Source organism: Crassostrea angulata, chromosome 1 (assembly GCF_025612915.1).
Source record: "Crassostrea angulata isolate pt1a10 chromosome 1, ASM2561291v2, whole genome shotgun sequence".
NCBI classification, from domain to species: Eukaryota; Metazoa; Mollusca; class Bivalvia; order Ostreida; family Ostreidae; genus Magallana; species Magallana angulata.
In genome coordinates this window covers 4,133,727-4,148,259 of record NC_069111.1, presented here as the reverse complement: position 1 = coordinate 4,148,259, position 14,533 = coordinate 4,133,727, and the positions used below count along the sequence as shown (strand labels likewise).

General features: G+C 35.5%; 1 protein-coding gene across 4 annotated transcripts; it reads right to left on the bottom strand.

The window, feature by feature from the left end:
• Positions 1-3,134: 3,134 nt before the first annotated feature.
• On the bottom strand, positions 3,135-14,471 carry LOC128178865 (SWI/SNF complex subunit SMARCC2-like). Of its 4 annotated transcripts, none has more exons than XM_052846253.1 (24): positions 14,313-14,471; positions 13,723-13,842; positions 13,417-13,502; positions 13,057-13,304; positions 12,557-12,699; positions 10,148-10,225; positions 9,504-9,554; positions 9,087-9,199; positions 8,805-8,938; positions 8,580-8,668; positions 8,182-8,390; positions 7,598-7,711; positions 7,248-7,404; positions 7,007-7,129; positions 6,607-6,817; positions 6,319-6,441; positions 5,796-5,963; positions 5,615-5,697; positions 5,432-5,524; positions 4,988-5,170; positions 4,520-4,654; positions 4,112-4,259; positions 3,679-3,876; positions 3,135-3,551 (listed from the first exon to the last, which is right to left on the bottom strand). In XM_052846253.1, the coding sequence occupies exons 1-24, from the start codon at positions 14,424-14,426 to the stop codon at positions 3,445-3,447; spliced, it is 3,228 nt and encodes a 1,075-aa protein (XP_052702213.1). In that variant the 5' UTR covers positions 14,427-14,471; the 3' UTR covers positions 3,135-3,444. The 4 variants fall into 4 exon arrangements, with proteins under 4 accessions (XP_052702213.1, XP_052702228.1, XP_052702221.1 ...); XM_052846268.1 differs by having other exon boundaries at positions 5,808-5,963; XM_052846261.1 differs by having other exon boundaries at positions 6,616-6,817.
• Between the last annotated feature and the right edge of the window lie 62 nt (positions 14,472-14,533).

Here is a 14,533-nt window from a genome sequence, read left to right as displayed (position 1 = left end):
TACACAATATAAGTGAGAAATCTCGATCAACGCACTTTAAAAAGTGCATATCGTACTAGGCATTCTATGAACTAATACGTAAATAAAACACCATTGGCATTAGATGTACATGTATATTAAAGGGTTCGATTGGCATGACCAATTTTAGACTATATTGATCTCCTTCAGAAGAAGAGGTCCATATAAAAATATAGAAAAATGCCTTAAAAAGGTAAATTATTTGGATTTTTTCTTCACTGAATAATAAAAAATAACTAAACAAATTATATACTAAATTTTTAGGTAGATCTAATGGTTAGTTTGTTGATCATCCAGCCTCCTTAAGTATATTGCACATGTCACTTTAACCAATAAATTACATACAAATTACGTAATATATATATATATATATATATATATATATATATATATATATATATATATATATATATATATATATATATATATATATATATATATATATATATATATATATATATTATATGTAATTATTTTTTTTTCACCAAAATATGTCGATATGCGACATGTGTCAACATGCAATATTACTGTGTTTAAATGCAAAAAATAATTGCAAGCAGATCAAAATAGTTTAAACAAATTAAATATCGCCCACATGTGACTTCCAACATTCTAAATGCTACTTACGTATGGCAAGCGACACAAACATGTTGACAGGCAACTTATTTATGGTGACATGCAACTTTTTAGGTTAACATGTAGCTTTGTGATATTGACATGCGGGATGAGTATGCCTAAGTGCATCTTTTTGAGATATATAAGTTGCCATAAATCAGTTGCGTGTTGAGATAAATAAATAACTTGTTGACTTAAATAAGTTGCATGTTACCATATTAGTTGCATGTCAACATAACTAAGTTGCATGTCAACATAAATAAGTAGCACCTAGCATGTGGAAGTGACATATGGGCGATATTTGATGCTTTGGAATTTTTTTTTATATGAATGTGATTTTCTTGAATGTCTATACAGCATGGCCTTTGTTGCATTTTGACATATTTATCGTGCATGTCGACATACTTGATAGAATGTAACTTAAACAGAAAGAGAAGAGGTATGCCGCCCTAATATCGACTTTTTCAGATTTTGCTACGACTAAGTTGGAAAATATAAAACAGCCAAGCCTTCACCCACATTTTAACAATGTTCCACGAGTTCTGCAAGCAAAATATAGCATGCATTTTAAATTTTTGACAATAATGACGACGAGATGGTTTAGACTTAACGTTAGATGATTTTACTCATTATAACTTATTAACAGTCGTCTATAAAATGTTACATTGTAGTCGATGATCGGTATGACCGAGCCATAGTCTCAGTTGCATCCTTAATTATAACTACTTGACTGGATAAATATGTTTTATTACGTAAACATGTTTGTATTTCACGCGGTAAATTATTTATATCTTGGCTGTTATGGGATTGGGACAAGGTTAATGTAATTTTGATTTCAAAATACTGGTCTGGCATGTATTTCATTTCCGCTGTTAATATTTTCATCTCTTTCATTCTGTAAACAACAACATCATGCACTTTCAATTCTCCTATTTCATTTCCGTTGTATGTATTTTTTTTTTATCTTTTTTATTTACGTAAACAAGTATTCTAATTCTGTAGTAAATCGTGGCAATTTAAGAAAGAGAAAAGAACTTTAGGGTTACGTCTCCCAGGAATGAAAAGAAATTGGCAAGGAACAGAGAGCGATTTCGGGTTAATTAGTTTTGGTGGGACCAGTACTGTTGAACGACCGATTACATCAACAGTGTTAATTAAGACTCGATTTAATTTATAAAAGCAGGCTCTGGAGAGCTACTTTAATCTCTCAGTCCAATAAATCGGTCATCGTAACCATTGATATTGCTCTAGAGTTCTCCAAGCTCTTATATCAACCCCGTATTTATTGTACAAGTAAATATATGCTGCATTTGGCATACTAACCTACATGTATGCTACATTTGACCTACAAGATAAAACAGTCTCAACTGACATTCTGAATTACAAGAAAATTGAATATATTGACCATATGCTTGAAATTTTGCCACATATGAAATTCTCAGATCAAAATATTATGAATCTTATGTCATTGCGCACCCGCTGATTGATAAAAAATGGCATCATATCAGAATCATATCGTAAATCTTATGATATCATATAATACTGTTATCGTTACATCATGTTATTAATTGCCATGCAATTTCAATCATACCATAATCATATAAGAGGGATTATATAATTCTTATATAAATCAAATCTTATATCATTGATATATGATATCAATATAATTCTGATATAAAAAAGCATTTCATATCACCATTATATGAAGCAAAATTACCAAATACATCTAATATTGTAAGTATACGTGAAAGATACATAACTGAGGAAACTTCTTCTGTCATTTCAGGACATTACCCGATATTTGTTTACTGATTGCCCAATGATCTGTTTAGAAATCGCTGAATGAATCCAAAATCTGATTTAGAGGGTCGTTCTCCTTGCCATTAGCCCTCATCTTATTGATGATGTTGCGGCGGGGGATACGGTAGTCACGTGACACCGCAGCGGTGCATCAGTCAAAAGAACAGGCTGGCATTTCCTCCACGAAAGCAAATAAGCCATTATTCTAATCCTAAAATGTCAGCCTCGGTCGTGATTGATGCTGGTTTGTTTTTTCTGATCTTGTCGAGTCGCTATTTTCTCCTAATCGAGAAATACCAATGCTGGAACATGCTTCGATTGATGGGGGCACTTCATCACTTGTTAAACGGAAAGGTTGAATTGCAACCATGTATGGGTTTTTTATTCTTTGCGTTGAGGGGGTGGGGGTTAATGCTTGAATTTTATCATTCTAGGTAATTATATGTACAGAACATTTTATGGTATGTTGCTGAATTTCACTGCATGCCTGTCAACATATCCCCGTAAACCCAGCCCTTTTGAATTTGAGAATTGCTAGCAAACCTCTTCATATGTTGCTTTCATACAGTACAATCTCAAATTACAATGTTTTAAATATAATATGTCTAAATTCGACACTCCATTATTAATATCACTCTTACAGTGATAGCATCAAACATTGTATAAGTGAAGGGAACTTCCTTTTCATACAAAATACACACTTGATTGTTTGACAAAAAACTTTATTACAACATACTACAAGAAATATGACAGAGTTCACTGATTGGTTGGAGATTCATGTTGATGACAGTGGGGCCATGAATACATGGCAGCACAAGAACACAGATCTTCACCACTACGACAGTCATTACACGGTTAGCACGGGAACACAACATCAGTATCCTCTATCTGTTCAACAGTCTTCGCATGATAAGCACCTTTATACAAGTTTACTATGCAATAATGAGGTACAGTGAATCTGTAGATAAAAGCGGCCGATGGTTGAAGATGATGGCGATGACTTCTGTGATGTTAGGAGACAGGACTGGTGCCCATCATGTTCTGTGGGGGGTGGACAGTGGTCTGGGGAGGGTCAGTACTCATAGGCTCGGCCTGGACATCATTGGATGAGGCTGGTGCTAAAGGGAAAGAAATCAAACATGTTAAACCATATATAAATATGGACATAAAGCTGGTCTAAATTTAAACAAAAAATTATCACTTCACTTAATAAGTCAAAAAGATAAAAGCAAAGGTAAATCTCACCTGAGAGGTCCCCCTCTGCTGTGCCAGTGACCGGCTGGGCAGCCGGGGGCTGTGAGGCTGGTGGGGGAGGGGCAGGAGAGCCCTGGGTGGCCTGGGGTCCCTGAGGGGGCATTGGGGAGCCAGACAGGGGGTAGCTCTGTCCCACAGCTGCTGCCAAACTGGGGTTAGCTGTCATTACTGGGCCTCCAGGTCCTGAGGCTGCAAAAGAGAAAAATAGCGTACCGGTATTCTCAGTAGTCACCATAACAAAATTACCAGTCTGCTGTTCTCAACTGTTAAAATATCACAGTTTTGAGTGAAATTTTACTTTCAAAAACACCTGTTTAGTGCACAAGAACCTTACAGATTTTAATAGGTTTTCATAAATGATCCCATAGCTTGCAAAGAAACAACTTTATCAGATAAATGTGTACACGTTGGTTGGTTCTCTTACCTTGGTCCCCTGCCCCAATATTCTGCTGTCTCTGCTCTGTCACCATTTGCTGCATGGCTATTTGTCTGGCTCGGTGTTCTGCAGCCTTTATCTGCTCCATGTGGAACTGCTGCCTCTCTTGTAGAAGTTGCTGTCTTTGGTACTCCAACTGCAAAACAGGACAATTCATATTTATTATTAAGTATAGTCAAAATTTATCATACAATGTACATATACTACTAAGACAGATGTTTTGATGGAATCTTGTTTTGTCCATTACTGATTCAAATACTGGTAGCTTGCATTGCCCTGACAAATACTAGAAGAACATGCATCCACCACAAACTCTCACGGAGCAATTTAACTGAGAGTGCTAGCTTTGCAATGAGTTTAAAATACTTCACAATGAAATGGACAAAAATATCATACTGCATCTCTTTCCCTGTCCATGATGGCTTCAAGCTCTTCAAAGTGACGTAACTTAATCTCCAGTTTCTTCATTTGTGTCTCAACCAGCAATGCCACTAAACTCTTTATCTTCCTCTCCTCGACAGCTGCTAAGTGCTGGAATAGAATAGCAATCAGACATTGAATCACATTATCGCTATTCATTTCATGTTTTATCATTAACCATTTGGTTTAATTCATAAGCCACCATCTAAAGTTTCTCAATTCTCTGTTCCCTTAAATAATTTTTTTGTGTTCATTTAATGAAATGAAATCAAAATTGCAATTGAAACACATAAGATATCAATATACCCTGTTCAGCAAAATTGGAAATATTGAAAATATAAATGCTTGAAAAATTTACGAAGTAAATAATAGTCATTGACATCAATGAGAGTAATCTTTTTTGTTGGAGGGTCAATGCACTTTAATCAGGATGTGGCTTCTTACCTTGGCCTTCACGGCAGCTGATGCTAATGCTGCTGCAGCAGCGGTTGCCACATTGCCGTCTGGCTTGATGGGGATCTTGGCCACTGCCTTGCTGACTTTCTCTTGGATCTGTTCCTCTGTCTCCTTCTCTTCCTCTGGTTTCTTCTCCTCTGTTTCCTCTTTGGTCTCAGACTCTGTCTTACTCTGTGTATTTACAAATCATAGGTACAGTGTAAAATTGATTCTGAAAATTAAACATTTATCGATTGGTCGAAACCTACAGCGACATAAGAAAAATCATGGAATGCACAAAATAACCATTTTGATGTCAGACTCAAAGTATCACAGGAGACGATTTGGCTGTTTCTTTTAGCTAACATACTTATGCACATTGTTGATTCTGAAAATTAAACATCTTTTAAGCAAAGTTTAAATATATGAAATACAGAATACATTTGCTCTAACCTCTGCCTTTTCTTCTTCATTTTCTTTCTCTGGTTTCTCCTCCTCTCTCTTTTCTTCATTGTCCTGGGCATCTGTTTCCATGGCTTCCTCTTTCTGTTAAAATAAACAATATATTAGCAAATGTGATTAACAGAGTCAATAATTACATTGCATTTCCAAACTTCAAAGTGCCAGTGCCTCTACCTTTTCTTCCTTGTCCTCCTCCTTCTTTTCCTCTGTCTTTTCTTCTTCTTCTTTCTTTTCCTCCTCTTCTTTCACTGCCTCTTCTTTGAAATTAAAAAAGAAAACCCAATAAATCTGCATTCTATTTCCTAACACATCTAATTGCATCAAAATTAAGAATTTTTCTAAAAAATGTTCGTACCAGCTTTCATACCTTCCTCTTTCTCGGGGACAGTTCCTGCAATGCCACTCTTCTCGAGACCAAACTCAGCCTCCAGAGACTTGCCCTCTTTGTTTGCATCCTCCACCATTTTGACATGAGCATCAGTAAGGGCAGGGGGCACCTCGTCCTTCATCTTTGAAAACTCTTCTACAACACACAGGGTTAATAAACACAGGCACCGTATCATTTTGGACTGTGTGACTTTGCTTAATCATCACTGGAAACCAACTTTCAAGATGGATTTACTTTACAATTTTAAAACAACTTAACAGCAACTAATTTTTGTGATCAAGCCAGTAAAAGACTGCTTCATAGTTGAAAATATCATGAAAGATGATTTATGCAAACTTCATAAAATTTCATCTCAAAGTTGGTGTACAGCATATCAGCTGGAAATATTCTACTCTGACAACATCCTGCTGTTAATCCCTCAATAAGCTAATCACTTGAAATAATTTCATAAAAAATCATTCTTCTAGAGTCTGACTATGGCTATTCGTACCCAGAGCTGATTTAGCTGCTGCACTGGCGACTCTTGGATCAACGACAGAGGCCAGGAATGCCACAGTGGACATAATGGGGTTTCCTGTCTGGGAGAAGGGGATGGGTTGGTACGCCAGGGGTCCTGCAATATACATGTAATAACCATTATATAAAATGAATTATACATCTGTCTCCTATTCATTTTAGAAATTAGAAAAAAAAATCCCACCTACTTATCATAATAAGAGTACTATTCATAAAAGATAAAATTTAAGTAATCAGACTAGACAATACATGACTTGATCACCTGACTGACCTGCATGGCCAAAGTCACTCTCCTCCAGGAATGGGTCCTCAATGGGCAAGCGGAGGAAGTGAAGGATACACTCGTCCTGGGTTCGACTGCCAACATGTTCACTGACTTTGTTCCAGTCGTCTTTGTACATCTCCAGTCCCTCCAGCAGAAGCAGGGTCTCCTGGTCGGTCCATTCCCGAGAACGGGTGGCTGCTCCCTTGTCCTATCATAACACAATGTCAATGTCATTTTGTTTATTCACATCAATTACGTATCATAACATCAATTCATTTTACTTTCAAACAATGACATATCAAATGTCAGTATCACTTTATTTTCCAAAGAATTACATATCCCTATGTCTAGATCTAAAACTCTTCTGCAACTGTTGATAACTGAAACCCATCCTTACTTTTAGTGCTTTCTTGGCGTATATATCCATGCGTAGACTGAAGTCAGAGAGCTCCCGGCCCTCGCTTGTGTCCCTCTCTTTGTCTTTGTCATCAAAGCTAACAATCTGTTTTGCTGCTGAGGGCTATAAAAAGATAACGAAAATTAGCATTTATTGCAAAAAATATATATTAAGAGGAAGAACTGCAACACTGATTTATAAAATTTCTTTGTATAGAATATTTAATAATACAAAGACTTACCTGGTTGACTTTTGGTGGATTGACGGGTTGAAGTCCTGAGGGTGTGTCAGCCATGATGTGGAAGTGAGAGGTGGGTGGGGGGCCCATGGCGGTGGCTCTGTTGTCCACATCCACCTGATAGTTAATCAGGCCCCACTGCTCCAGGAAAGCATGGACTCTGTATACACACACAAAAAAGAAAGTAAGCATTCATGCTATAATATCAAGCTCTCGTATAATACATATTAAAAATAGAATCAGTAATATTTATCAATGTTTTCCCACAGCACTAATTTGTTAAAAAATGTTGTTAAAATAACTAAGTAAGTGATAATCTAAATCTGTGGGGACGGATTGCTGTGCTATTGTACCTCATTATAGCACACACATCCCCGGCCAAGTTTCTTCTGCAGGCGGTGCTTGTCAAGTACTCTGTGGGGTTTAGTCTGTATGTGTCCAGCATAAAGTTCCTGTAGGCCAGGTATCTGTAAAAGAGAGTCAGCCCTCATACAACCAAGCTCTGTGATAGTTCTCTGAATAGGTGTACTGTAGTGTTAAACCGTGGAATCATTTTGTTGTCATAGAAATAAAAATGCTCCTTTCCTGTCTTGAGCACAGCTATTCGGAGTCTTGTTGCTATGGAAAAGTTAACATGGATAACTCTATAGCATGAATTTTGCTGAATGGTGTTTATATATTGCTCATCTGACCTAGTCTCCTATATAATTAAGAAAGGTTATATCAATTGAGTAACCAATATGATTCATTCTTAGTGAGACCATTGCTTAATTCATTTAGGCTAATTTTCATGGATTAATTGATGTAGGGATTTTATTTTGTGAATATATTTTAGAGATGTTTATTAGTAGGTAAGGGGTATCCACAAAATTGAGCTCCCACAAATTTAAATGATTCCTCAGTAACGTTGCTAAGATTTTTATTTTTGGACTCTTACATCTCTGGCGTTTTCGACTTGTTCTTTCCATTGAAGAATTCCGGCAGGGCCCGCCTCTCAATGGAGTGAATGGCATTGTAGTCGAACCAGGCCGAGTAGCTGGGTATGATGATGTGATGGGTCTGCTCAGTCACGTTGTCCTCATCCTCTTTCTCTCGCTTGGAGTCATCGTCTGCTCCTTCCTCATCCCCTCTATCCTCACCAATCAGCTATCAGACAAAACAATTGAAAACTGTACCAGTTTCTGAACATAAGGATTTTAAATAGACAAGTGTACATGTACCATAAGAAGAGAAACTTTCACATCATGATCCTATTACTTTTCAGGTAACAAACAATTCTGAACACATCATCATTTCTACTATAAACAGTGGGTCTTCATTACTCTGACCCCTTACCTTGTCGGTGGCCTCCTCATCCATGTCTATGATCGTTCCTCCTTTGATTGGCTGGTTCTCACTGTCCTTGTTACTACGGTTACTGCTTGCTGTTTAGCAAAGAAAAGCAACACCTTTAAAAACTCACTCTTAAAGGCAAGATTTTCATTCATTTTTATTTTTTGTTTAAAATTTTTTCTTCGTAATGTTATTTTCTATAATGCTTTCAGCATAATGAAGCCTTACACTGCTTTGAGAGTTGCACCTCCTGTATGTTGGTCTCTGGGAGGGGATCTTCCATGTCCCGGGTCAGATCATCATCAGTGTCCTCCTTGTTTAGCCTCTTCTTAGAGTTCCCAGGTCCTCCTGGAGTCCGCGTGCTATATAAACACATTTTCAATATTTTATCAATTGATTCAAAAGGACGGAAAACAGTAGGAAAACCATAAAGAGTTGTCTAAAAACATCCATGTTAGTCAAAAAGGTTAAGCTAGTAAACTTGTTCAAGGAGAGTAAGGAATACTGTACCTCTTTCTTTTCTTTTTCTCCGAGGATGGGGCGGGTGTGGGGGAGGGGGATCTTTTCCGTTTGCTCTTTTTGTCTCGCTTCTCCCTCTTGTCACTTTCCTGGTTGGCTATAAACTATAAATCAAATCAGAGAGGATAAATTATTTCTCAAATGTCACAAAATACCTGGATGAATAACTTCTAAATGCTACAAACAAAATCAGTTTACTTCAGTGGATTTTGAAGTTATAAAGTTGAAATTCAGGGTAGATAATCCACTGAAGCAAACCATTTACAGTAATTTAAAAAGTGATTTGCGACAATAAATAAAATACTTAAGATCTTTCATCAATATACATTTGAAATTAAACTTTATCTTTGTACTTGTATATGAGATATAAACACTTATATAACTTATTTCGCAATGTAAAAGTATTACCTCTTCCACTGTTACTTTGTTCTTTGGACGTTTGTTTTTTCTTGTTTCATACTAAAAATAAGAAAATTAGATGTAAATGATTGTGTTAACTGGTGGACACCAGAAGAATTTTAATGATAGAACTGGTTATCAAAAGGAAAATTTCACACTTTAAATCTAACAAATTCAACATACCAATGTGGCATACAAATTCTGATTGAAAATTCATAAAACTGTACATGATTCTTACCCATCCCTCCCCCACTCACAATCATCAAAAGGTATTCAATTTATACCCAAGAATTGCAAATTTTTTATACTTGATAAATGTTCAGCAGAAACAAAGGGAAATTTGTTTGTAGCAATAAGCACATAAAGTATTACAGTTTACTGTAAATTAACTTTCATTTGTGACTATTTCCTTTTAAGATTTATCAATGAAAAGCTTGGGCGACTAATTTTTGTGATCAAGATATAGATTAGGAAAAATTAAATATCTGAGACATTTTGAGGACCAGTTTCCCAGCGAAAAATATTCATAACAGTGAGGCTCGTATTAAAAATTCTCACACATGAATAAAAGTTGGTTTACAGTAATCTTGTCTGAATGCTGTTATTACATAAACATGACAACTATCATAGTGTTACTGAGGTGCAGTCCTTACCTCATCCTCGATGAGGTAGTCCTCCTCATTCATCCACTCGTTGTACTCCTCCATGTCCAGCAGCCACTTCGCGGTCACCTGATTCACAGAATCACCCAGGTCAGTACACCAACATTAAAAACTTATAAATAAGGACACCTTTCAAAATTATTTGTTTGCCCTCTAAAGACTGACAATGAGACCTCTCTCAGATATTTTATGACAAACACTCTGTGCATCATTTTAATAAATATACAGTTTGTTTGCCCATCACTTTTCTATTTAATGTAAAATTTTGCATACAGTTTTAAGATCAAAAAGAAGTTTTCTTCCCACCATCAGTTTAAAGACTGGAGAGTACCCGTACAAACAACTTTTTAAGGTGACCTTATGAATATTGAATACAGTAAGTCTTACATGGATAAAATATACACAGTTATTTACATGTATGACCCTAAATCAAAAGTTTTTGTCCTTTTCTGACTTGTTATAATAGATTTGGAGACTAACACAGGTTTTCTTTTAAAAATAATTATGATTAATTATCTATGAAGAAAATATAGAACCAAACAGCACATCACGTTCCTGTAAATAAACAATAAAAGTAATTAAAATTACAACAGATTTATACTTAATCATAAAATGTGTCAGAAAAGGACAGTGAACTACATGGATATCATTCCGGCCCAAAATTACTTTCCCTTGATGTATGCACATTTACATTGTTTTACTGTACATTTCCATATACAGCAAAGTACTTCTTATCTTAAATACATAATTTTGTATGTTGTCTATTGCATATTGACAATTCCAATTTTTAAAAGCTGTCTATATGTATTCATAAAAATGTTAGGTAAATACCATAATGTTTCGTGTATAATACGCACTCGTGTATAATACGCACCCCCAAAGTTTACCAAAAAGTGGCGAAAAACAGCAGATCCTATTTATAGCACGCACCCAAAAAATGGCGAAATCAACAGCTGCCATTTCCCCCAAAACCATCAATGTTTCATGAAAATTTTACAATCCATGTGTAATTTCTATAATTTTGTGATCGGAAAATAGTACAGACGATGAAAATCGACGGCTGCCATTTTTTTAAACAACTATAGATGTTTGATGATAATTTTTTAACCCAAGCGCAATTACTGTAATTTTCTGATCGGAACATGGCCCAAGCGATATTAGAGTCAAAGTTCTTACAATTTTACTTAAAAAAGACGGTATGATTTACATGGGCGGTATCAAATATCATTTGACACATTTCGTTAAGAGTTTCTTATACAACATCCGAGAAGTTGAAGATCATCATACGTAGAGAAGAACAGCAACCCAACTTAGTGCTTTAAAGTAATAATGTTTGCAGATACAAACCAAAACATCAAAAGAAATGATTTCATTGATTAGTTATAGTCAAATCCTTTGATTGTTGTTAAATAAACATTGTGAAGAAAGGTATGTATGTCGTATATCGTCATTATCAAGTCATACAAATGATCGATGTATTTTTAGCAGTGTCTATGTAAAGCAATATTGTTTGACTGCATAACTGGACATGAAGTTATCAAGTTTAATAAAATCAGAATAATTGCTAATCTTAATGCACTTTAAAACACCCTGTGAAGTCCGACACAAGACAGGTGCATGCTTTTGACACCGGAAATTGCTAAACATTGACCACACGCCGAGTCAACAGGTGGCTGCTTACGTAATGGCGAATACACTGGCGATATTTAAACTTGTTAGATGCATGAAATAGTGTTGAGAGAGGATAAATTTTTCAATACATGGAAATAAAACTTTAAATAAGGTATTTCTGTTGCAGTAAATTTAGAATACACTCATACAACTTGCATAATATGCTATATATCGACAGTCACTACTCCCGTGGTATCAAGAAATACAGTTTGAAAAAATGGGGTAAAATTTTAGTCCTATGTACAACACGCACCCCCACTTTTGACCAAATTTTGGCTGAAAGAAAGTGTGTGTTATACACGCGACATTACGGTAGATACGGTACTACTGTTTTTTTGGAAGAACTAAAGTCAAGTGTTAGTTAAATTCTTTACTTAAAAGTGAGAAACACTGTTGGGTAATTTTTTTAAAGAGAGTTTATCAAAAATATTTCTTCACATCTTAGATACATTACAATCTTGACATTCCAATCAAACAAATATAAATTTTTTTTTTTTTTTTAATCATAAAAGATGAAATAAAATTTGGAAATGAATGCATAAAAAGCAGACTGAAATATGTCTGGTTTTCTAAATTCTTATTCCTACACACCATTTTAGCAATTATCAGCATAGAGAGGATCATGGGACATGTGTCCCCTAAAACAGCACTTGCTAACCAAGCTAACACCCCATTTTGAAGGGGACTGATTACACAACACACAGTTCTGTATTCCCCTGCTACACTGACCTCCAGGGCCCCGCTGTGCTGAGGGTTGTCGATCTCCAGGTCTGGGGAGACGTCAGGAACCCACACGTCGTAACTGTCTGGAGTGTACCACCAATGAATCATTGCGTTACGGTCACGCTTCATCACAGGACGAATAAACTCCTCTAAAAATACAAAAATTCAATCCTAGGTAATGTACATGGTCCAAGAAAACTGAACACAAGAAGGAAAAATATATTGTGAAATTGGAATAATGTTAAAGTTTTCTTATACAGTAACAAATAAAAGAACATATTTTCACTTTTATCATGTTTATCCATTTTCTTCAAATCTAGGTAAAAAAAACTTTTACATTAAAAATTTCATTTGTTCATTTTGACTTAGAGAAATACATCTTACAGTAACTGTTACATATTTTATTCTGACTAACACTTTAGAAAACAGATTCCCAACAGATGAATACAACATTCAGTTTGATTTTTTTGCACTAAATGTACACAGACTGCGAGTAACACGCCTACCTTCTGTGGGTGGGTGTGTGGGAAGGACGTGGACAATGTGTGTCGCCTCCTCGTCATCCTCTGTTATGTTTCCCTGGTGACGTTTGATGATGTCTTTCAGTTTTGGTAGAAGAACCTTGTCCATATCAGTCATAATATAAATGGTGGGCAGGATCAGACATTTGTTCTGGACAAGGGTTTTCTCGATCTGCAGGAACATTTCTACATTCCTGTCCATTCTTGATGGGGACTGAAAGTCAAACCTTCTCCTGCAAATGACATGTAAAAAAAATTGTTGCATTAATTCTTATTCAAAATTACAATGAAATAAAATCACATAAACATGATTTCAGAGATTGTGAAGCAATAAACTCAACTTACCACCCCTGGTCACTCTTGAATTTGTAGACAGCGGCCAAGATATGGCATAATGCACCACCAGGCTTAAAGTCCAGGAAACATCTTATCTGAAAAAGACAGCATAAATTTCATCATAAAATAAGGTTCATGTATCTGATTTTCCAATTAAAAATATTTAAGTTTCCTTTTAAAACTGAAGCTGAGAGAATTTTATGAAACAATGAATTTAATTTCTTCTTTTTTCAAAATTTTTAATGATCTTAACATTCAAATGTAATTCTAGCTCTAGAGGAATGTCCTTTTTTTATATAGATATCAATGACATACAGGAAGCTTTGTGAGCGCTGGGTTGCTGACATGTTTCCCGAACGCATCTTCCATGAACTGAAGCAGCTGACACACCAGACTTGCAAGGTTCTTGTTCGTGGGAGGGTCTGCTTGCATGTACTAAAAATGCATCAAATTAAAATATAAGCACAACAAATGAAGTTATACATTTCAAATACTATGATATTTCTTTACCTAAAACAAGTATCAAACAAAATTTTATTAAAATCAGATCCTCGACACCAATCATAAGGAAAATTAATGATGATTGGGATGAATGACCTTGTTCTTATAATCAATAAATCAACATATCATCGAATTCATAGAATAGGCCTTAAGCAACATTAGAATATCAATATGTATAACATTCATGCTTCTAGTATCTTTTTTTAATTTAAGAAATGAGCGTATACTTATACATGTTTCCTGACGTTATATGAAAAAGGCATATAACCCACGTTGAGTTATTTATTTATAATTTAAAAATTATAGCATCACAAACAAAATCGAACCGGCAAGTGTTAAACAAAGGCAATTACCGGCAATCTTTCCCAACAAAATAGATAACAATGCATGCAATGGTGACCAACCTTTTTGTAGTTTTTGTTCAGCCATGTTCTCACGGAGTCAAATTGTGCGATTGTTTCAACAGTTTCGAAGAATTTAACATTTGGCGAACCGTCTTTCTTTTTGGTCAACGCCATTTTGTACTATAAACTGGTTCTCCTTGTTATAACACTAAATTCATTGTTAGCAAAAACTGGTGACCAGTTTATTTCGCTTGGGTTCAGGGTGAGCACAGAATTTATCC